General features: G+C 36.8%; 2 protein-coding genes across 4 annotated transcripts in view; both read right to left on the bottom strand.

Moving 5' to 3' along the window:
* Window positions 1–693, bottom strand: part of pik3r6a (phosphoinositide-3-kinase, regulatory subunit 6a) — a 36,754-nt gene extending 36,061 nt beyond the window's left edge. The window contains exon 1 of the mRNA XM_077198959.1: window positions 434–693. Coding sequence (XP_077055074.1) covers window positions 434–512 — 79 coding nt within the window. The 5' untranslated portion in view covers window positions 513–693. The remainder of the gene's footprint in view (window positions 1–433) is intronic.
* Window positions 694–952: 259 nt separating this feature from the next.
* pik3r6 (phosphoinositide-3-kinase regulatory subunit 6) lies at window positions 953–18,187 on the bottom strand. 3 transcript variants are annotated; one of them, XM_077198957.1, is made up of 20 exons: window positions 17,937–18,187; window positions 16,936–17,033; window positions 16,239–16,328; window positions 15,279–15,370; window positions 14,753–14,821; window positions 14,018–14,150; window positions 13,808–13,877; window positions 12,729–12,912; window positions 11,689–11,830; window positions 11,358–11,444; window positions 9,906–10,368; window positions 8,432–8,531; window positions 8,153–8,275; window positions 6,586–6,693; window positions 6,184–6,286; window positions 5,616–5,683; window positions 5,307–5,397; window positions 5,144–5,196; window positions 2,700–2,806; window positions 953–2,147 (listed from the first exon to the last, which is right to left on the bottom strand). In XM_077198957.1, exons 2-20 carry the CDS (start codon window positions 16,976–16,978, stop codon window positions 1,991–1,993), a joined length of 2,283 nt encoding a protein of 760 aa, XP_077055072.1. In that variant the 5' UTR covers window positions 16,979–17,033; window positions 17,937–18,187; the 3' UTR covers window positions 953–1,990. The 3 variants fall into 3 exon arrangements, with proteins under 3 accessions (XP_077055072.1, XP_077055071.1, XP_077055073.1); XM_077198956.1 differs by having other exon boundaries at window positions 16,936–17,030; window positions 17,937–18,099; XM_077198958.1 differs by having other exon boundaries at window positions 16,936–16,992; window positions 17,937–18,069.
* Window positions 18,188–25,163: the final 6,976 nt, after the last annotated feature.

The raw sequence follows: 25,163 nt of genomic DNA on the forward strand, positions 1-25,163 counted from the left end.
TAGCAAAGCTTCTGGGAGACAGTAAAAGGTTCACTGCCCTGTGCTAGAAGAGCAGAGGGGTACACTTAAGCAAATGTAATAAAGCCAATATGACACTGTAAACTCAACAGCATCACATGGAAAGACACGTTCTTTCTTTCCCGAATCCCCTTCATACATCTCTCTTTGTGACTGATCTTTCTTTACTAAATCTCATTAATACTATAATATCAATCGACACAATCTCCAAAGACAAATGTAGAACATTTAAGTTATTAATGGCTAAACTATTCATAGCTTTTTTCAGATATCAGAATAACATCTCTTTTAACCTGAACCCAATCTCTAAATAAGCAGAAGTTCCACCTATGGCGTTCAATCTGCACAAAGTCCAATGGACAAGAAAATGCAAGTGTTCTGACAGGTTTTGATACCGTGACAGGTGTAGGGATACCTGTTTGGTCCACATCTGTTTTCCAATTCGTGCATTCCAGGGATCCATACTGGCAGGATGCTCTGCGCTTTTCATCCATCACGAGTCACTGAAGCTTTATCTTATACGAGTGTATAAACAAATACTGACTTAGTTGAGATATGCAAATCAAGAGAGCACGCTAAAATAATGCAGCGGATTCAGCGGTTCTCGTTACTGAGGAAAATAGCGACGGCAGAGGATTACTTGGACATCATTACTGCTGTTGCACTGCTGTTCCTGAGTCGTTGGTGACATCGTGTGGTGATTGGAAGAACAACAACAACATTCAAGTCAGGATTCCTTCAAGTTTTGTGCAGTATCATAATAAACGCTTCTTCTTCTTCTTCTTCTTCTTCTTCTTCTTAAAAATATATTATGCTTGTTAAATTTTATTTGTGGTAAAAGCATTTATACATCGTAACTGTGTGAATAAATCTGGTTCCAAGCTTATTGCAGGGTTTTGCAGTTTTTTCCCCCCAGTCATTTGAAAATGCTACATTTATTTTTAACATATGTATTTGCAAATTCAAATCACAATATTTACAAAACCAGAGGTCAAATCAACAACTGTGCAAAATGTTGGCATGAATGAATTCCATAAAAATTAAAGATATAGAGCTCAATTAGTTTGGCTAATCATATTATTGAGATTATATTTGTTCTTCAAAAGAAATGGAAACTGGAAGACAAAAAACAAAACTGTACAGAGAATCACGTGAGCAAGTCAGATCAAAATATTTGCACCAATAATTGTTGAAAGAAATATTTTCACTCATGACCAGCTTAATGCACAACACAACCTTTCAAATATGTAACCATTTGTGTAACAAAAGGGCTGTTCTACACATAAGTCACATAGACAGTAAGAAAAATGTATATCCACTATGCTTTATAATTTTAAACATAATGTTTTTGATGCTGCAAAACATGTCATTCTCATGGAACTCTCCAAATGTAAACAAATATCATCATCAAATGTTATCAAATATGTATCAAAGAAGGGCAAATCATCGGGGTCGATTGGTAATGTCAGTTTCTCTGAAACACTTGGTCAAATGGCATACGGTGCAGACTAACTACTGCACATCATTTCTGCATTGTATTGTAAAAAACATATTTTTTCTGGTGGAAAATCCTGATGAAAGACTTGGCAAAACTTGACGTGGAGAATTCTCTCTTTCACATGCACTTAATTTTTACACATTAAGGAATAGGTTCATTGTTAATGCAGAGAACAAGGTCAAACAAGTTAAAGTAACTCTTAAGTCTTTGAAAACTCAATACCATGACTACATTTAGTGTTAGTAAGTTAGCCGAGTTGCAGATTAAAATACTTTCTGGATTGATCAACTTGTGATTCACAAATGAAAGTACATAATGCAGTAAAACCTGCTTGGTGAAGTGTCTTAGCTGATCATTTGATCACATACAGACACTACTGAATAGTGCATTGTATAAAACACAATACACATATTGCAAGAGTCCAGAACTGGCCTTTATGTTTGCAGCAACCTCTCTATCCTGATCTTTGATCATTTAGTCGATTATTCCCGCAAATGTGTTAATGGGCAAAGGCAATCCTTTGCTCATGTATTTGCTCAGTCCAGCATCGATGTCATCCTCTGTCATGAACTTTGACTTTAAGGATTTTTGAATATAATATCCAGGGTCTCGACATGGAGAGACCTCAATGCTGTGTTAGAAAATGTAATAAAATACAAACAAATCAATATCACTTTAAGACCAGAAAAAGGCCAGTCAGTAAGAGTTTTTAATATACTTTTATTCAGCAAGGATGCAATAAATTGATCAAAAGTGCCAGTAAAAAGGCACACAAACGTTGTCACACAAATTTCTATTTCAAATAAATGTTGTTCCTTTAAACTTTTGTTTGAACCGTTTCAACTTCGGAGTTTGAAGTTTATTGAGCACCAAATCAGCATATTTAAATTATTTCTGAATTATCATGTGGCACTGAAGACTGGAGTAATGAAAAATTCAGATTTGCCATCACAGGAATATAAAAAAATTATTTTAGAAAAAAGAAATTGTAATTGAATTGTAATAATACTTCATAATATGACTCATTTTACTGTATTTTTAATCAAATAAATGCACCCTTGTTGCGTTAGAGACTTATTTCAAAAATATAAAAAAATCTTACTGACCCCAAAACTTTAAACAAAAGTGTAGGTGATGGATTAAAATTATGATATTTTGAGCAGAAATAACATTGATTTCTCACCTCTCAACGTTCATAAATTTCCTTCGAAAGTCTTTGTCCAAACGCACTGTGAAAGCTGATTTGTCTGGCGTCTTCAATTTAAAATTGCATGTTCTGATCTTTGTCTCCTTATAACAAAAATAACAGCATAAATGTCCAAACTTAATAAGGTAAAATTTGCATTTCCTACTGTAAAAAACACTTCACAGTTGCAGTCTAACAAGTACGTATGTGTTATGCGTCCCCGCGGAACCTGGTGTCTGAGGCACATGTAACATCAAGCCAATCATTGGCCGACACAGTGTGATGGCGTCACAAGGTGCACCTTAGAGTATAAAAAGGGCGCCTGACAACACATCAGATTTGTATTTTCTGAAAAAAGACACACAGGCATTCCCCAAAACATGGAAACATAATTGGTATTAACATAGCTTGATATGTTCATAGCTTGAATTCATAGCTTTAGAATCTGATCCATTGTCTCATTCCCTTTTCAGGGAACCGGGGTCACATAATAACTCTAAGAGGACATTCCTTTTCAAGGGAACTCAATGCTGTGTCAGATTCTGACGCTAATGGGGACGTCAACAGCAACTATGCTTTGCCAAACAATGCCTGTCCTCTTGTAGTTAGAACCAATGTAGCAACCTAGGTCTAGGCACTAACTCAAAGGCCTCAGCCATAAGCCAATAATGTGTCAGAGGCCGAGTTTTACACACCTTGATGCCTCCCAGTAACTAGTATAGCAATGTAAGGAAAAGCCCTAAAGTTTCCAAATATAATGAGGATCTCAAACTAGTCCGAGCCATGCTCCAGGAGAGTCTAGATCCCTAGTCTAGTAAATCAACATAGCCTTGGCCCATATCTAGACCAACCATAGGCTGAGACAATGAGAAGGAGCATGACCTTGATTAATATCCAGCCCTGGAGAAGGTGACAGACAAGAGAGTATAACAACTGTTATACAGCCATCTCAATCATCTATCCAGCTCTACTTCTGAAAGTGAGCACCTACATAAACCAACCCAACAAGGGGAGCGACTAAATCACTCTGGACTCATGAATACTTTATCAGGGAGCCGAATAGCAGGCTCATCTGGCTTTAGTAAACCAAACTTAGCTTAGCTTCAGGGTAAGGAGTGGACCCAATCTCGGTTTAGGCCACCCCAATCCTAACATAATTGAGGTGCCACAAGTGGCAGGTTCAACCTGATGCCATTCCATTCTTAAGTTTTAGTTTGAAAGCAACCTCCTGCAACCCAAGAAGGGCTGATGGGGTATGGGGTGTTGGATGTGGAGGCTGGAAGAAAAACAAGAAAAATAATAAAATGCGGTGAGAGCTTGGGCAGCGCCTTTTCACCGCTCTCTCAGCCCTCAGATCTGTGTGTGGTTTCTACCTATTACAGCACCTCTGCTCTCCACTCCTCGGAGAGGAGTCTTGGGCAGCCACACTCGCCTTCTGCTTTTTTCTCCAGGAACTTCTTCCTGGTGAGGAAGCAGAACATTTAAGCGGAGACTTGACCCGGCGAGGGATATACTTCCCAAAGGCGGCCGGACTGTGTTCTCACCTCTATAAACCTGTCCACCAACATCTCAATTGCAGTGCCAAAAAGTCCGGAGGGCGATACAGGTGCATCAAGGAGGACCGTTTTTGCACTCTCCCTGATGCCTGACAAATGAAGTCATAGATGCTTCTCCGTCGCCACCATAACCATCATAGACCAGCCAATGGAGCAGGCCACATGCTTGGCCGCACGAAGAGCTAGATCTGTGGCTATACACAGTTCAGAGACTGTACCAGCAGATCTGCCTGGTAGGCTTGCAGGTCTGCCATAGTGTGCAAAGCTGCCAGTTTGCATTGCCGCTGCATACACTCTGTCCACCAGCCTTGTTTGACATGGCTTAGAGGGCAAAACAGGAGCCTTCAACATTATGAGGATTATGATGCATCCTCCTATAACCCTGCTCACACAGCCAATCCACATTCGAATAACTAACTACGCAAGCAGAGTATGGATGTCCCCACGAATCTGACACCTCAGTGTGCAGGTCTGGGATATTATAATTAATCTAAGCGACCATCTGCAGTCTCGTGTTTCGAGTTGGACCAGTCCAGTCTTAGCCAGGCTGTGGCATGAGTAATAAGCTCCAATAGCTCATCGTATTCATTGCTTTGCTGCGAGAAGCAGGAAACAGATCTTTTAGATATATCCATCTCAACTGACAACACGTCTATTTAGTCAAAATCAGAGGTGAGCAATGAGTCCTCATTCAGCGCAGAAGAAGCAGCTGAGTGGGCTAGACTTATTTATGCTTGTCTAACCAGCATAGCCAAGCAGAGCATCAGCATATCAGTATCCCAAGCTGACAGCCAGCACAATATTTTCCATTCTATTCTCCCAAAAATGTTTTAAAATACACAGTTTTCTCAGTTTGTACAGTTTCTAAGGCTTGGCCAGACTTACCGTGTTACTCTTTGGCTTTGTGTCATTGAAAGTTACTGTGAGACAGTTGAGATCTACAAATGGAAAGAAAAAAATAGTCACTGATTTAAATTTGTTCAGGTTAAATTTATCTAAATTGATTAACAAAAACAAATACCTTTTCATTTAAATAAATTCACCTTACCTTCAGTTTTGTTTTCTGGTATTGCTGAAATCTGGGCGCCAGTGGTTCTGAGTGAGAACCCTTTTTCAACCTCCCTGTTGCTTAGAGACACCTAAAAGGAATGTGAAGGGTCATATGAGGTCAACTAACATTTGCTGGTCATTTAAATTTTTAACTCTAGAAAAGAATATAGAATGTCTCTTTGAAACTATAGAATGTGACTCACTGGAAAACCGAAAATCCAGGACAGTCACAGTGTGTGTAATATACTTACAATATATTGATAATTACGATTATCATATAAGCATAGACAGCATAAGTAACACTCACTTTTAAGTAGCTAAAGGAGACCAGAGCCCCACACAGCTCAGCAGGCATCTTCTTCTGTTTGGCAGTGTCTAAGGGAAGAATGTGGGCTCTAAATATTGGACGAATAAACCACTGGCTTTTTCTTTGTGTGTGTGTGTGTGTGTGTGTGTGTGTGTGTGTGTGTGTGTGTGTGTGTGTGTGTGTGTGTGTGCGTGTGTGCGTTCGTGTGTGTGTTCGTGTGTGCGTGTGTCTGTGTGTGTGTGTGTGTGCGTGTGTGCGTTCGTGTGTGTGTTCGTGTGTGCGTGTGTGCGTGTGTCTGTGTGTGCGTGTGTGTGCGTTCGTGTGTGCGTGTGTGCGTGTGTCTGTGTGTGCGTGTGTGTGCGTTCGTGTGTGCGTGTGTGCGTGTGTCTGTGTGTGTGTGTGTGTGTGTGTGTGTGTGTGTGCGTGTGTGTGTGTGTGTGTGTGTGTGTGTGTGTGTGTGTGTGTGTGTGTGTGTGTGTGTGTGTGTGTGTGTGCCAATGACTATACTTATCCTGACTTTTGTTGCTGAATATAGTTAAAAAATTAAAAACACAAGTCTCTCACACACCTTTTAGTGCTACTTGGGCCATTTTGAAGTCTGGGAAATCCACTTCCAGGTCTGAGACAAAAACTTCTTCCAAAGCTTCTTTGGACTTGTTGGAAAAGTAAATCTGCACAAGTAGAACGAAAATAAAAACAAGACTGTTATGTTATAGTTCTGTTATGTTCTATATTCAACATTTCAAATATCAACAGCTTGGCATTCTGAGCAAACTTGTGGCTCATTGTGAAACAATATCGATGTTTATATATCGAATGCTTTCTCTTCTCTCATACTGCTCTCACATCCTTTATGCTTATTTTGTATTGTGTATTTACTGCGAACTACTAAATTACACCTGATTCTCATTGCATCATAGCTGAAAAAAGCTGACTACATAAAACATTACTAAAAGTCATTCATTCTCACCTTGATGTAGTAAATGTTGAAGTAAACTGGCTGCTGTCCCATTCGGACGTAGTATGAGATGATGTCAGCTAAGAAAAGGTCACATTCGTGTGGTTTGCCACTGTTGGCCTGGAAAAGTAAAAATAAAACATGACAGAACCATTTGCATGTAAAGTTATTAATAATTTAAAGTAAAATTGACAACATTTATTGGGAGTGATGTTATTGACTCTTGTGAAAAAGAAGTGCGGTTAAAGTTATGGAATGTGCACTTGTAATTTTAGTATACTTAAAAACTGTACTTGCAGATAATATATATTAATGAAATGAAAAGCCACTTTCATAACAAGTAAACATTTAAAAGGTGCACTTTAGCCATATTTCCAAGACTATAAAAGTAGGTTACACTTTGTTTTGATGGTCAACTTTAGACATTATACTTTAATGTCTAAAAAAAGCACTCTAAAGTTCAGCTTATTGCATTTGATATACATTTAAACTTTAATACATTAATTTCATTTATGAACCCAGAAACATTACATTCAGTTTGCACTTTCAAGTATCATTTAAAGTATATTATTTTCATGAGTAGGGTTTTTTTTTTAAGTAAGGGGATGTTTAAATATGTGTCATGACCACTGTAATATGAATAATTTTTGGATTAAATTATGTAATTTGTTCGAAAATTTCTTTATATACAAAGCAATAAATAACCTAACAAATTAAAACAAACGTATAAGCTAAAATTCAAATTAAAGGTGCAGTGTGTGATTTTTAGCGGCATCTAGTGGTGAGGTTACGAATTGCATCCAACAAAAGTTACGGTGGCCGACAGGAAAATACATCATCGTCTGAGACAGCAGAGAATAGCCAGTTCAGCAATGAGGTTTCTTTACAAGAATAAATTAAGAAATTATGTTTACTTAATTATTCAGTAAAACTATATGTTATTGCGAATATTATTGTTACTTGTTCATCATTGTGTCTGTGTTTTATTCGCTGAAATAAGCTTGCTTCCTTTTCAATGTAAGGTGACCCGTGGTGTATGTAGATAGAAACTGCTCATTCTAAGTTAATACAAATATAACGGTTCATTAAGTAAGGTCTTTATACACCACTGAAAACTTATTTTTCAAGGTAGTGACGAAACGCGCTCTGTAGCGCTGTTTGTTCGCTGACGGCTACGGTAGAAACATGACGAGACAATATGTCGACCTCCATAGAAGGGGGTGCCCGCGGTTATGGAGATATAAATGTCTCATTCTAAGGTAATAAAAACATAATGGCTCATTATGCAAAGTCTTTATACACCACTGAAAACATACAGTAGTTATGGATCTTATACTGCATTTCTGTCAATAGATCATCATAAATATTACACATTGCACCTTTAAGTGTTCTTCACAATGAACAGTTGCTGGCTTTGCATTTATACAAGGAAATGACTGAAAAGAAAAATACCTGAAAAAGAAACTTTCAAACTTCCTCATTCCATACTGACTGGCATCACTTGCTAACAAATACATGTCCATTTATTTGTAGCCAAGAATGGCTAATATGCTAAATATCTGCCCATCTTTTGACATACCGTTCTCGCAAGATCAGGAATCATCTGTCCAAGACTACAGACATTGCAGTCATACCACGGATCCACCATTCCAAGATAAGAGCCCAGAGCACAGAAGTTACTGCTTGTAGAGGGCACGGTCTCCTAAAACAAAAGTTCTATAAGATCATGCTAGTTCTGCTAAAATGGAAGGTATTTTTAAACCTTTTTTTCCTACACTAGTAAACTATTCACAGGTATCCATCACAGTGCACTTGCCACACGTGAACCTAAAGAGAAAAAGGGTATATTTATCCGTACCTTCACAGGGGAGGTTGCAGACAACTGCCGAGCAACAGGGATGTAGTACATCTGTAGGTTGACTTTCGTAGTAAGAAACCGTCTCCTGGCTTCCCGTTTCCTGTGAAGCAAAGTCAAACAATTGTCATAAACAGTGTTCTAGAAAAAGGAAACTTACTGATAACTTCCTCATTACAGATAATTAAAAGGGCTTCTTCAATAAAGAGTAACAATAACTGAAGTGATCTGTTTATAGCTTCTTACATTATATTTACTCTATAACAACCATATAAATCAAGTCACCTTTAATCTACAGTATATTTGAATGTTGTTACTGTTTTAAGCCATTTTTTAGGACTATTAGCATGTCCCCTTCCAATCAAATTGTGTAAAATAAAATGAGGGAGAACTGTCCTGATATCATTATGATCAAATAGCCTCATTTAAAGAATAAAATGACTGAAGAGAAAACCTTAATAAGTTGTTTGGGAAAATATTTTATTATTATTTCTTAGGAGTAAAAAAAGATTTGAATATTTAAAAAAAAGGTGGTGCAACCAATAAAATCGTATGGTGCAACCATCTTTCAGAAACAGGCAGAAAAATATAAATCAGGAAATTATATTATAGAGAGGACCACACAGCTTATTAATATTTGAAGAATCAGAGACAAGAGGTGTGACTGACTTATTGGCTACACCACACAAGTGTTTTTTTTTTATGTTTTAAACAAGATATTTCGGTAACACTTTAGAATACTGTTTTGTATTAATGAACAACTACACAGGAACAAATGAGTAATGCACTATTAACATTATAGTAACTATTATTAGCTAACAAGAAACTATCAGTGCTTAGTCAAATGTGGTGGTTCACTATTAGCTAATCAAAAACTACTACTTTTTTCATACCTCCCAGAGGACTTACTACTATACAGGTTCATAATAACTGTGCATAATGTATAATTAATTCTAAAGTGAAGATCATGGTAACCCAATGGTATGATGCAAGTGTTACTAAATCGAATTAGAAGGAATTACTGTCCAAAACCTTCCAAAAACCTCAAAAGCTTACAATCTAAATAATTAGTAATTTCTTCTGAAGGATTTGGTTATACTTGAGTCATTACAAGTGGGTTTCCATGATCTACACTTTAGAATTAATTATACATTATGCAGTTATTATGAACCTGTATTTAGTAGTTCTTATTCGATCTCTGGGAGGTATGAAAAAATAGTGGTTTATTGATTAGCTGATAGTGAACTACCACATTCGACAAAACACTTTTACTTACTAATTCGTTAATCAGAGTTTCTTCAATAGTAATTACTAGAGTGTTAATATTGTGCTACTCATTTGTTCCTGTGTAGTTATTCATTAATGACGGAACAGTATTCTAAAGTGTTACCGATTATTCTTTTCTTTATCGTAGACACTCTCATATGTCTTTGACCCAGATAATAACAAATATCACAGATGACATTTTGTCTCCTACCTAAACCAGTAGTACGCCCTGGCTAGCCTTCCCACTGCCCGGTCATCTCCCATCACCACTATTTTAGCAGTGTAGTCCCGTTCTTCTTTGGGCAAGGAGGTCCCACTGTTTCCTGCTCTCCTCTGCAGTGTGCCACTGCTGCCAGCTTTGCCCGTCTCCTCCAGTGCGTCCTGCATCAGAGCCATGCTGTCAGTGACCGACGGCTTCACCTTGATTCCTCCGCGCCGTGAGAGTCGCCCACTGGTGAGCTCAGACTTTAAGCTTCTTCCTCCAGTAAATTCCATGTCAGAAGCCTCGGGTCCCTGCATGTCACGCTCTATTCCGCTGTCCGTCGACATGACAGAGTGCCGTGGCATCTCTGAGTTGAGCTCTGCGTGGAGGTCCGACATGTAGAACTCATCTGGGTTGAGAGAGAGGCTTTCACAGTAGGATCCGGAACGGATGAATTTGGCCAGTTCTCTCCCTGTGACAGACACGATGAAAGGATATGTTGTATTTTAGTGAACAGCTTCATCTAAGTAACTCTCATGGGTTTGGATGAGTTCATGTGAGCTAGGATCTATTTTTATGTGACCTAACCCTGAAAATTTGTGTTTGTTGCTGTAATCTAATGCACACTGTTTTATTCTTTTTAGGCTTCCTGAAAAAAAAACTACTGTGTAATAACTCACATATCTCCTTCTAGATTATCATAAGAGATTTCAACAATGTCATAAACTATGCTCAGAACACAACACAACATAATTGTATTAATTGTATTAATGGAGTACTTATTTACACAAAGGGCCCATCTTGTGTGGCAAAGATAATTTACACTAACTTATATTCACATTTACAAAAGAAACCAAATCATTAGCGGGGTCAGTGGGGGACACTCCATTTCGATTTTTACATGACCTTTACATGTCTTTTTCTACTCCCATTTTTATATTTTTTCCCATTGCATACCAGCTCGGAAAGGTGTTCATTTTAAATAATGAAAGTGTAAATAAAGCACTAACGGATATTTAATAGCAGGAAAAAAGTGTTTAATGAGCATTTAACAGGCCTATAATTGAAACTGGATGTGATATCCTCGCATCGATCGGACAGGCCGGCACATCGACTGCAATGTGTGCAGCTCATTTTGTTACAATGCTCAAAAACGTGGCTCCCTTTCTGGACTTTTGAGACACCTTTACTGATCAGCAGGTTCAATATAGTTAGGGGTAGGTGTAGGGGTGGGTTTTAGAGATAGGGCAAGTAAAGTCCAGATAAGGCAGCAGTAATTTATGATTTTGATAAATATTCACTGAATATGTTGTTATTACATAGTATTTTATACACTGTGCAAATGGAGACAAATGCTTAGTGCAAAGAAAACTGTACACATTACACTAGCAATATTGTCTTGTAACAGTATTAGTGAAAATAGCCACTTCCAAAATATTGGAGTAAATGAATCCCACTCACAGAGCTCCTCCTCCTCCCACCACAGATGGAAACTAATCTCCGGATTGGGAAGTGGAACATCGCACAAGGAGCCGTGGGACAATAGACCTGAAACCCAAAACCGTCACAATGACACCAAATAAATCCTGCTTCCTGATCCGGCAAACACGTGTGATATCAAAAGGAAAAATAACAAAATATCTAGGTCTAGATCTTTTTTTAGAAAAGATATTTTAGAAAAAGCTATTTTGGTACAGCTGGTGAGTGTTTATTTGTGTTTGTGAGACAGAGTATAGATAAGAATATAGAAAGAGTGTAGAATAGAATAGAATAGAATATTTTTGTAGTGCACCTTTGTTGGTGTCACAGAGGATCTGTGAGTATAACTCTTGTAGTTTCTGTCTGATCTGACCCTGTTCACCTCTGTTAACAGTGCTCTGTTCTACTGTTGCAAGCACTTCATTAAAGTATGACTCCACGTCCTGGTCCAAGTCCTGTCATGAGACACATAATATAAATCAGACAGACAAACACATAGACACACAGCATGAAATCACACATGCAGATAGATTCACACAAAACATACAGACACATATGGGAAGTCCTGTCCTGTTGCTTTGAGTTTTCTGAAGACAAACTGCAGACAGCTGACATGTGGACAGAGACAGAGAGATGCTGACCTGCAATAAAATCTCGCCCTTTGTCTCCATCATTGTATAGTCTAACAACTAAAATTATAAAAAATTTCGACTGTTATACAGAAGTTAAATGTAGACAATTTCCCCTTCATTTAGAAATAATTCATGCTTTCTCTTCAAAGAAACTTTTAAAGGGTCAGTTTTTGTGGTTCACAAACATTTGACTAAGTAAAAGTGAAATTATATGTTACAACATGTCCTAGAGTTCATTTCTCGTTCAAAACAAAAATTTAACATCTGAATTTGATGTTAACATCTGAACACTCTTAACCCATACTTAAAACGTGCAGACTGCGGAGGTTTCAGTTTTATTTCTATATCTATACAATAAATACAGAAATTTACCAAGATATATTAAACATCAATGTTAGATAATAGAGCTGTGAAAAAGAGTTATAAAGAATAAATCATAGCAGATGCATGCTCTATGCACTTCTTCCTTCTGTGAAAAACTTTTTTTTTAATTTAATGAATGTCAGGGGGTCTAATGTTATTTTATATATCACTGACTTGCATTGTGTGGACACAAACAGTTGAAGCATTCTTCAAAATATCTTTTTGAAAGAAAGTCACACAGGATTTGAATGACGTGAAACAAGTCTGAACAAGCAAGATCAATCAGACATTTGCAAAAAAAAAAAAAACTTGACTATGGTAGTCCAAAACTTCAGCTTTTCTAAATAAAATGACCAACCTGCAGTGCATCATTGAGAGAGGGTCCGTGACAATCCTCTCCCAGTATCGCCTGAATACTGTGCTGCACTACACAGCGCATCATGCTCAACGGGGTCCGGACCATTCCTTGAGCCTCAATGTCAGCCTTCAGAACAGTGCTGAGAGACTCGGAAAACACTGCAGGATCCGCAAACACAAACACCCTGAACACAGAATATAGCCATCAAAACCCTCACAGTCACACAGTGAAAAAAACCAAAACATTCTGATTCACTTCTGCCTGGGCTGACGTGAGGTTTATTTGATCAAGTTGCTGACATCAGCAGCCACATCAACCCTGTAGAATGGAAGCAATTTATTACCAGTGCAGAACAATCAGCAACTGGGTTAACAGGCTTTGAAATATCTGGATGGACAACATATAAAAAAAACTGCTGACTTTACAAATAATTAATCTTCTAGTTTTCACTATGTTATGTGGGGTTCTTTAGAAAAGGGCACACCTTTTAATCCGACCAATCAAATTAGTATTATCTTTTTTATAAAACAGCCCTGACAAAAGTTGTTTCCTTGTTCCTTTCTAGCTTTACAAATTAGACTTCCAAAAACTGAAAAATCTGGTAGTACAAGTTTCAACAATTAGTAAGCACAGAAACTCCACTCAGTTAACTTGAATGAATTTATAGAACAGGTTATAGAATGTTGCTATAAAAAGATAAGAAAGAAAAATGCTCCAGAAATTTGTCACCAACATGAAACGTTTGCAGCAACTACGCAACAATAATTCAACCAACTCTGATGGACAAAAACAAGTCACGCCCTAGATTTTTCTCATTGTAGAAACTTCTTTTTGTTAAACAATGTGTATGTTTGTGCAATATTTGCCAGTTATTTAAAGATAAAACACACTCTTTTTAAAATATGGTTTAAAGAAGTGTTTAATCGTTTTTAAGGTAACTATAGGTCAATGAACAATATTAGCAGTTGTGTGATGATGATATAGCCCTAATGCAAAAGGTTGCAAATAAGGAAAGGCATTGAATACACATAACAACTGTTCACAAATATAAGTTTTGCTAAGGTATGAAAGGGACTCACCTCTCCTGCTGAGGATAGTGATCATTTTTTAGATTTTGTTCTGCGAGGATCCTTTTCTGATACAAAAGGCCTATGAAAAAAGAAACAAAACAAACTCAAGTTGATTGAATGATAAGTTTGGTTTTTTTGGCTGCAAAAATCAACACCAAAATCAAGAGAGATAAGAATGCTTGTCATATTTTCTCTGAAGATTTTTAAAAGGTGACTAACCTGGAGCTAATCGTTCTGCTTTCATTTTGCCAGCATAACTGAAGCCCACGGTACAGTACGGCTGAGGCAGAGTCAACAACCTCTTGCAGAAGTCATAAACTCTTTTATAGAGGTCATCAGGAATGTATACTGCCTGCAAAAAACACATGGGTGTCATGCAGGGTGTTAGTTAAGCAGCTTCGTTGAACTGACCAAATTTAGAAATGAGAATGTGTGATTTTTGGTACAGAGTTTGAGACTTTTATACATATAAAAATCACATCAGAACAAACATGTGTGCTAATGTCTATAACAGTGCTTCTTAACTGTTTAGTCTGTTCTGATGTTTGCTGAATGCAAATATAAAATGTAATCAACCATATAATCATCCACAGTTTACGATGGCTTGCATTTTATAAATAACACATATGTATTGTTGTAGACGTCAAAAACTGTGCCTCCAATCAAACTGTTTTAATCCTATAATATGGTAAGCACTAATACAATTAAAATGTCCTATTCATTGTGTGTCAAGTAAAGTTTTTTTTAGTTTAGATTCAGTTTATGGTAATAACAACACATTTCCACATTTAATTTTAATGACACAAAATTTTGTGCGATAAATAATTCTACTGTGTTTGATCACCACCTGATGTAAAATCTGGATCATATGGAGCAAATCCAGCTGAGAATCACTTGTTTAAAAGAAAAATAAAGTAAAGTTAAAGGTTTAAAAGTATAGCCAATTTTTCGTACCTGCATCACAGCATAGATGAGTGTATTAAGCAGAGGAATGAGATGTTTCTTGCAGTCAATTCTTTCAGCCTACGTACAAAAAGGTTTCAGAAAATCATGTTTACCATCTATTCATCCGGTCATTGACAAAATACTATAAATCCTCACAGCCTAGCTGTCCTTTGTGGGTTTAAATTATGTTAATCATCATTAATTATGAGATAATTAACTAATCGTCATTAATTATGAGATAATTAACTAATCATCATTAATGATGAGATAATTAACTGATAATAGTTAACTGTTATTATAATGAATCAACATTCTTCTTCTTTTTTATTCCAGCATCAACAGATAATCAGATGTTCCAGGCAGGTATTTTCAAGTAACCAGTGTTCTCATAATAAAAACTAGATGGTCATTTCTTAAAGTAATAGCATTTATGCTATACTCACTAAACATGCTTAAACTCTTGTGTCAGTCACTAAAATGGGAATTACACTGCAGCATATTAACAAGCGTTATGCCATAGAAACTGGTGACTCACTCTTTCTAGTTCCTTGATGGCCACCCTCACCAGAGCCAGACTCCTGACAGAACTGGCTTGCACTTTCTTGTGTAATGTCCATCTCAGCATTCCTGCAGAATGAACAAAAACGAACAATTCAGACCAAGCTAGAATATGTATTTGTCAGATTTTGTGTATTGATATTGTCAATCAAAACTGGCACACGAGTTGTTCCATGATATCGATGTTTAAAAAGTAGTGTGATTTGTTGACATGAAATGTATATATAAGCAAACATAAATAGATGACACTACTGATAAGATTGTAGATTATGATTCTTAAATAAACCATTTCTTTATTAGCCATATCCTAGGCATTGGGCCAGATTTACTAACAGCTCGCCCCAGCTCAAACCCTTGTTTGCCGTTAAAAACTACTGTCAGGATTTACTAAAGACAATATTATCGCTGAAAAGGAGTGGACAGTTATTTGCGGCTGACCTTATTGCATATGAATTTGTAGGAGTTTCCCTTTCAGATGAAACATTTATGGGAGCATTCGGAGGACAGTATTTAAATGAATCATGCAACATGATTTACTAAGGTTTGCACTCGTCAATTTACTGGTATTTCCACCATTATTTACTGCCCACAAAAAAATTACAAGTGACTATAAAAAAAGCATTCAGCTTTAATGCAGGATCAGATGTTAGGCAGAATGCATAGATAGAAACAAACAAACAAACAAACAAAAAATATTGCTGAGAGGGCTTTAACCTTGACAGACTTTGATTGCTGAAGATAATGTGTGTGTTAAACCCAGAGATGTTTTAAAGCAGTGGTGTAGAAACACAGATAGGCCTACTGAACAAACACACTGGCCATGGCGGTTATCGTTTTTTTTTTTTTCTCACTGAAGCTACTGGCCATCTACTGGGTCAGGTTTAGTCTTTAGGTATATGTGTGTTCTTTTCAGTGAGTGTGATCTGTTAAATCCTACCTTTGTTGATAACTGGTTGCTCAGTGTCCATTTCTCTCATAATGGTTAGCAGGCTCCGGTAGACTTCGGATTCGATTGCAGCATATTCAGCTTTTTAAAGAGAAGCCAACAACATAGCATTTGAATGCTGGTATGTTTATCAAATCACATGTGTGTGAGATACACTACTGTTCAAAAGTGTCTTCTTTTTAAAGAAATTACAACTTTTATTCAGCAAGGATGCATGAAATTGCTCAAACTGTTTTCAACTGTGATAATAACAATATGAAATGTTAATTGAGCATCAAATGAACATTTTCAGATTCTGAAGGATCATGTGACTGAAGAATGGAGTAATGGCTGCTGGAAATTCAGCTTTACCATCACAGGAATAAATTACATTTTTAAATATATTAAAACAGTCATTTTAAACTGAAATAATATTTCACAATACGACTTTCTTTTTACTATTTTAACAAATAAATACAGTCTTGGTGAGCATGAGAGACTTCTTTAAAGAAATATTTAAAAATCTTAAAAAACCCAAACTTTTGAATAGTAGTGTACATTTAAAATGGATACAAATTGGATAATCAAATATTAACATAGAAATTTATCAAAATTCATTATTTTTTTATCAAAATTTATTATAATTATTATTTATTAAATTTCTTATTTATAATAGACTATGAGTTTCTCCAAAAGGCGTAAGTCTCACCTGCCGAGTCCATTATACTGCTAGAATTTCTCCAAGATGCCATAATGTAGCTTGGTCCTTACATAATGAGGTAAAAGAAATAATCACCACTGTGACTGCTGACACAAAGACAAGCACAAATTATACGGAACATTATTGCATAAAATAAGAACACTATACATTAAAAATGTACATATATTGAACCTATTTTGAATAACCCTAGGGTCCAAACAACTAACTTTCATTGTATGACATTTATATTATTGACAAATATATATTTTTTGTGTTCCACAGGCAAAATAAATTTATACTGCTTTGGAATGACATGAGCATGAATAAATGGTTTCCTGAAATAACCCTTTAACGTGCTGGTCATATCAATGTGACTCACTCTTCTATTTTCCACTTCATGATGCTAAGTTTTCTCACTGAGCTTATAAACACAGTAGGTAACATCAAGTTATTTATGAGCATGATTATTTGCACTCTGAGTTAACAGTGAACTCTGTACTGTAATTGATAGTTAAAGCTGTTCACCAAAAAAGAAAACACATACACAAGACACAACCATGCCTAACAGACTCAGGTGCACTTTTATCCACAACTGAGTACAGTAGAAAACTTCCTCATTTCACCCTCTCAGATACGGTTTACAACTGACCAGCAACGGAATGCAACTAACTGCTCCACTTCTGAGGCACTTTTACGTCACAACAGAATCTACTTCCAAGAAAAAGAGTGAGGAAATGAAAAAGCAGTGAAAAAACAACAACCCCAAAAGTAGTACGATGTCCAGAAATTCAGAACTGAACAGAAACAGAAAAGAAAAATAAATAACTGGAACTAAACAAAGGGGCCTTTTTCAGTGACCGACACAGCACGTAATTATGCAACTTTTCGATAGCTTGGTTTATCAGTACTGAACTCAGAGTCACATTTCACAGGCTACCTCCAATAAGCTGCAACTGTCTGTTAGGGAAATTAAATGTTGAAGTTCAAGAGAAAAAAGGTTACTGACTTACCCTTCGTCCTTGTACGTATATCAATGGACTACATCGTATGGCACATGTATAAAAAACTTGTGCTGGCCAGACAGTCAGAGTGAGAGCTGCACTCAATGTAACACTTCCTCTAACTGCTGCGGCTGTTACTGAGGACAAATGCAACTCTGACTCAAAGCTGAGTGAACGCGAGGGAGGGACAAGAAAGAGAGAGAAAGAGAGAGAGTTTGACAGAGGCAAGGCAGAGGAAAGTTTAGAAGGAAGATTAGGGGGAGAAATGTGTGAAAGAAGCGTGCAGAGTGGGTGTGTGGACAAACTCAAGGGAAATTCCTCTGTAATATGAATGATAAATTAAGCAAATATACTCAAACAACACCTTGAACCTGATTTTGGACAAACTTTCAGGCTGAACTTTCTACTATCCAGCCAAACAACGTGATTCATGTGCATGTGCGGTCTGCATAAGCCTAGTGCTGCAGAATGGCAAAACCAGCGTGCAAAGATTAAGCCCCTGATCCTGCACATAAAGGCATTGAACAAGTGAAGAGAAACAGGGTCAAGAGCGCTGTATCAGCACAGAAAGCAGCTCGCTGAACCACAGGCTTCCTGTCGCTCACTTGGCCCTTACTCACAGAGAGACAGATGACAGGACCTGACACACATCCTGCCCCCATAAATGTGGGGGCGGACGTCACACACGACTGAGATATTTTTAGTACCAGCCAGCAGGGAAAAAAAGTTACACTTTTACTAGTAGCTACTTTTTCACTTTAGGTTCAGTCTTACTTTAGATAAGAATTATCTTTAAACACATAATAACCTTAAGGTGTAGAGATGAGGGTCAATGACAAATAAAAGGGCCAGTAGCAATACTTATAACAAAACCTATAATAAGGCCCGTTACCAAAACATTCTTAAAAGCTGTGTTTAAGTCTTTGTATAGGCTACACGAATTTAAAATTTTAATGTATTTGAGGCTAAATTATACTGACAACAATGGGTAACATTTACAATAAGGTTCATTAGTTAACATTAATTAACTAACTTAGTCAGCTGTATTTTTATTAACTAACAATTAACAAAGATTAATAATTAATGTAACAAATGTATTGCTCATTGTTCGTTCATGCTAGTTAATACATTAATTAATGTTAACTAATGAACCTTGTAAAGTGTTACCCAAAAATGCGTGTCATGACAATGGCCCACATTATTCATATACAAAAACGAAAGAAAACGCATAAAAGCACGCGGACAAATGTGTGCAAACAGTAATAAACAGCATGCAAGAACATTTGAAAAAAATAACTGTGTTGTAATTAACTAGCTACACACAAGATGACGATTGACTGCTTCAAGACAAAAATGAAGATAAAGGAAAAATGTGGGAGGAAACAGTGGCTTAATTCGTGTGCATGCCGTGCATGCTATATTAGTGAGATGGAGAAAGAATGGATAACAGGTTTATGTAAGACTGTTCGAGTGTATGTTGTGTTTGCAGAAAGCCTACCTGTATACCACTGCCCACTCATTCAAGCTTCGGTGCTGCAGACTTTCCAGTGTCTCAGGAGATTAAATCTGACAGAACTCACAGCCCTGCATCTGAATAGCATCTTTTTTTAGCAAGTGTCTGTAGCGTTTTAATTCAGACAGTCCTGTTCAAAGAGTGGACTCATCTGGGCTGGACACTAGAGTTCTAAGTTCTGTTACAGGAACAACAACCACTTCCTCTGCATGCTATTTTTAGCTGCTGTGCCCAGCTGTGCAGTCCTACAGACTACGCAGTGTAATGTTAAGCAAAGTAAAAAAATATAGTTTACATTTCATTTCATTTCATTACATTTTTAAATAGTGTCTATTATTTTACAGAAAAATGCTTGTGGCATGCTTAAAGATTTTAGCTAAATAATAAAATTATTCAGTCAGTGGCAGGTAAAAAGCTAAAACTTGTGATGAACTTAAACACCACCAGATGAACTTTGCATGAGTTTGCACTTCCTCTAAGAACTTCAGATAAATGATGCACTTGATAAGTGAAAATGCTTTGATTTTCTAATTTAAGATAATTGTTTTCTATTGCCAGCAAAATAATATGACTGAAATGTTTACTGAATGATTATCATGAATATCAGAATGTGTTCCTCTTTACACAGCAGCATGAACTGACAACACCATTTGTATAAAACCTGATGATCATGTTATCCATCATGATTTGACAATGTTCCAAAGACTTGCACGTTTCAATGAAAACAAGGAAATCCGATGTGTCTGTGGAATTTACATGGTCATCGTCACAAATTTGTTTATTTTATTGGGGACCTATAGAAACAGTGCAATATCTTTTAAAATACTAATACTTAAAAGTGTACTGTACTAAAAAAAAAAAAACAGTAGGAAAGAAAACAGGGACTTCTGCTCTGTTTTTGTGTCTCCACTACAAACGTCTCCCAAAACAGGATATCTCTCTGAAACACACCTTCAGATGGGAAGACAGCCTGCAGAGCTGTGGAAATCCCCACACTAGGTCAGCGGCAGCACACACTTCACCCTCACAGAGAGGAAGACCCCTTCCAGTCTGCACGCGCCTCAGTGGACAATGATCTTTCTATTAGAGCAGCAAGAATTGACTGAACCAATTACCAAAGCTAGCAGGAAAGTTCACAAAAAAATGAATATTCTGTCATTATTTTTTTTCTCACCCCTTTTGTTTTTCCCAAACCTGTATGACCCCACATATTCTGTGGAACACAAAATAATATTTCTTGAACAATGTCTCTGTGCTTTTTTGGGGTTACGGTCTTCAACATATCTTTTTTTGTTCTCTATGGAACAAAAAAATAATAATAAATAAAAGGGGGTAACACTTTACAACAAGATCCCATTAGTTAACATTAGTTAATTTTAATAATGTATTAGTAAATGTTGAAATTAACATTAACTAAGAATAATAAATGCTTTAGCATTTATTAGAAAAATTTTCATTGTTAGTTCATGTTACCTAATGTAGATAACTATTATTGTTATCTATAGGTTTGGAATGGCATGAGGGTGAACAGATATTACAGATATATACTTTAGTCAACATATTATTAGAATGTCAAACAAAGCCATACATTATATTAAAATGAATCGGCCCTTACAAAGCCGTTTTAAAGTTATGAACTATTAATTACACAGATATCCTGTTTTCACTGCTAGACAATATAAGGAAGTAGTGTACAGTAATCAGTGCCTACCGCCAACATCAGCGGCCTACTTCTCTGGGCTTGGGAAATTAGTTTGTGTAGGGGAAGGGAGGGCTACCTAAAATGATCTTGGCAAAATGCAATGGAGCCAAAGGCAGATTTATGCACTGACATGAACATTTAGTAAACCTGCCAAAAGACGAGTCTGTCGAGGAAAGTGTGAAGTGGGTCAGTCACCCAATATTAAAGTCACCTATTGTCTGAGATCATACGGACACAGTGACATGGAAGTTGCTTTTACAAAATGACCTTATAATTTTTTTATTCTTGTTTGATAAGAATGTTTATCACCATGTCCATTGTTTAGACTAACACTTAAAAGAGACACACACTGCATGTTTAGATAGTTTACCCCCAAATTCTGTCATTATTTACTCACCTTCATTTTATTCCAAAATGATAAGACTTTCATTGATCTTCGGAATACAAAGTCCACGCAAACAAAACCTTCACAAATCAATAAGTACAATAAGACATTGTAAAAATGGCTCAACATGATGTTTTATTAACAAAGTTCGGGAGGAACACATTCAAATGATCTATCCAATCAGCACGAGAGAAGGACTATATACACACAGCCAACTCGCCTATGTTCCTAAACAGTTTTCTGCATCACTCCACCACCCATACTCCTAACTATTGTCTGGTTCCTGATCCCAGCCAGCTCATACTTCTTTTACTCTGATTATTTATAAGTGTGAACTTGTGAAATACTTGATTGCCTTCCCTTTACCATATTTTGCGTGCTCTATGTGCATTGCTCATTGTTCATATGAATAAATATAAGCCTGGAGAAAAAAAACAACACTGAGACATTTCTCAAAATATCTGCATAAAACGCATCCATTCAGCTTGCCTTTAAGCTAATTTTAGTAGAGATCAAATAACTGAAGCAACATTGAAAACTCACTGTGGATGAATAGCAGCTTGTATCAGAAAGGATATAAATCACAGTTGCCTGACTATTGCAATATCAGTAAACTGGACAGTCTATGCAGTTAAGCATACAGGGTTTGCACAATAATCTGCATTTCAACAAATAATGAAGCACGAAAAGTAATCGACCATACTGAGATAGTCCAAAACTAACACTGCTGGCTTCATTTTCAGTCTTTCTCCACTAATTATCTTCTACCAGTATCTTAAGCTGTGATTAGAAGCATAAACAATAGCATTTGATTTTATCTGATACCATACGTATATCATCATGACTTCACACCAAAATGACCCAGGGCTTTGGCAAAAATGCCATTGAGAGATTTAAAATCTTTTAAAAAATATATTTATAATTGCGTTTTTTATGTTATTGAACATTGTAAAGGCCTATATATTGTATCCTCCTTAATATCCTGCTTTTTAAATTATTTACTACCACCTTCCGCACCAGTAATACAAGCCTGGAAACGCTGGCTGAAAACGTGGGAGGAGACTATTGGATCTATTTCTAGCATCAATGTTATTGTTATTATTTGACCAAAAAAAATTTAAAATAAATAACCTATATGTAAATATCGTTTCTTCCTGAAGAGGGGTGTGTGTTGCATGTGCAGGAATGAGACTACTGTGTAACTTCCTGCAAGTAAATTAGTCTAGGTTCCCCATTCCAGTCAAAATGCATTCATGAAAGAGCCTTCCTGCACTACATTAACAGACAAACATTTATGAATTCAAAAACTCAGTTTTGTTTTAAGGTACATTTTAAAGAGGACCTGTTATGCTTTTTTACATTTTCAACTTTCTTTTATTGTGTATGTTGCTGTTTGAGCATGAAAAAGGTCTACAAATGTGCAAAGCACAAAGTCCACTCTAAAGGGTGTTATCCTCTATATCAGTAAGCAGTGCACTGTTTTGAACTCACTGAAATGCCTTAATTGTCTTAATTTTTCTTCCACAAACGTACACGTCACAATATTGCCAATGCATACACAACATAAAGGGGCCAAGTCCTGGTTGTGTTGGTAGTGTACTGTCACCATCAGACTCTGGGCCTGTCCCAATACTCACACTTGCAGTCTTGGCCACTTGAGAGCACATTCACGCGACAGGAATTAAAGGGGCCTTCGGCAACTATTTCAACTTAATAAAACCATTTAGAAATCATTTGGATGGTTAAATAACCTGTTCTGGTGAGAATGGTGACTTTCCCCGCTCCCCTCAGCGTTCCCAGGTGGAAAACTAACATTGCAACATGAGGATTAACGTCCCGGTAAATTGGAAATAGGATGTCTCGTGAGAAGCGAGAATGAGCGAGAAACACAAACTGCTTTACGGCAATTCGACATAAACACACACGCCGCCCTCAATGTGTATGATGTATTACCCACCTCGGTAGACATAGCTCCACACGATAAAGTTGGCCGGCTCCGATAATAACAAATGCACATGAGCAGCGGTAGAAAGGGGAAGGAGGGTGCGCAAGTGAGTTTTTTTACGACATTGTTGTGAAATACACGCCTCACAGCTGTAGGGGGAGCTCGTTGAGAAAACATGCGACAACAAAAGTGAAAATCAGCAAAGAAATAGCAAGAGTTGCCAAATGCCCCTTTAAGTCCTAAATTGTCCTAGGTCTAAAAAATGCCAAAGCACAGTACACTTAAAGCAAACTAGATCCACACTATTTCTAATACCACTTCAGAGAGGTACTCTTACATGCCCCGATTTTGTGACATGTCTAGAAAAAAGTTAAATTAATTAGATTTAACTTTACCATTTTGTTTATTTAAACAGGGAATTATCCAAATGTACGTCAGTAAATTATAGAGTGCCGCAAGGGTCTGTGTTATATTTTGTGTATTTTCAATATACATGCTGCCCCTCAGTAATATTATTAGACAACATGGAATTAGTTTCCACTGTTATGCCAAATATACTCACTAATGTATTTCATTCAGACCAGATGAAATCATCCAAGTTGACATAGTGTGTTAAATACATAAAATGTTGGATGACCAGTCATTTTCTTCTATTAAAATCATACAAGACTGAGGTATTACTTATTGGACCAAAAACCTCTTAGAATACAATTTGCATCTTGAAGGATGTAGGCTACTGTTACTTCATCCTCTACCAGGGTGTCAGACATCAACCTGTCTTTCGAAAGTCATATTTTTATATGTTACAAATACAGCCTTCTTCCACCTCAGAAACATCGCTACGGAAGACATAAGCTACGGAACATACTATCTGTTTCTGATGCAAAAACCTAGTTCATGCATTCATGACCTGTAGACTACTGTAATCCATCACTAGGCGGTAGTCCTGCATCCTCAATAAACAAGCTATAGTTAGTTCAAAATGCAGCTGCTAGAGTTGTTACCAGGTCAAGAAAATATGATCATAACACCCTTTTTACACTTTTCTACACTGGTTACCCAAGTTCTGTATCAAGTACAAAGTATTATACTGACCTAAGGAACCAAAGGTTTATCTCCTGTTTATTTAACCAATCCACTGCCTAATTTTCTTCATATTGTGATAATGATCAACTTGTAATAACTTCTTTAATCAGATCATTAATTGTTTCTGCCTAAATTAATACATGATGTTAGCAAACTGTATGATTTGTATCATCTTAGAACTGTACTTTTCTGACATTATGGACATGGACAGTCACCTCTCTGATAACAAATTTCTTTATAGACCTTATGCAGCCCCACCCCTTTTCAGCGCTACGCTCGTTGTCTTTTGTCTTTTGGTCTGTAGCCTATTTTCACAGCGATCTTGCCTGTTTATAAATGAACGGCTCATTTTAAAATCTTCCCGGTCTACTGACATTTGTTAAGACATCTGCTTTAAACATTACAATCCTCATGATAACTTTCGTTAACTTTACATCAAGTAAATCCACTTCAAAACGAATTACTCCTGGACAGCAATGCCAAAGAAATATACAGAGCGACCGCACAAACGGAAGTTCAAAGACAATATTATAAAGATGGCTGCGCCCTCTTTCTCTTGCGCATAAGGTCAATACTCACTCTAAAAATGCTGAGTTTTTCTGTAA

The sequence above is a fragment of the Siphateles boraxobius genome, unplaced genomic scaffold (genome assembly GCF_051911475.1).
Source record: "Siphateles boraxobius isolate OS27281-9 unplaced genomic scaffold, OSU_SipBor_1 41, whole genome shotgun sequence".
Lineage (NCBI taxonomy): Eukaryota > Metazoa > Chordata > Actinopteri > Cypriniformes > Leuciscidae > Siphateles > Siphateles boraxobius.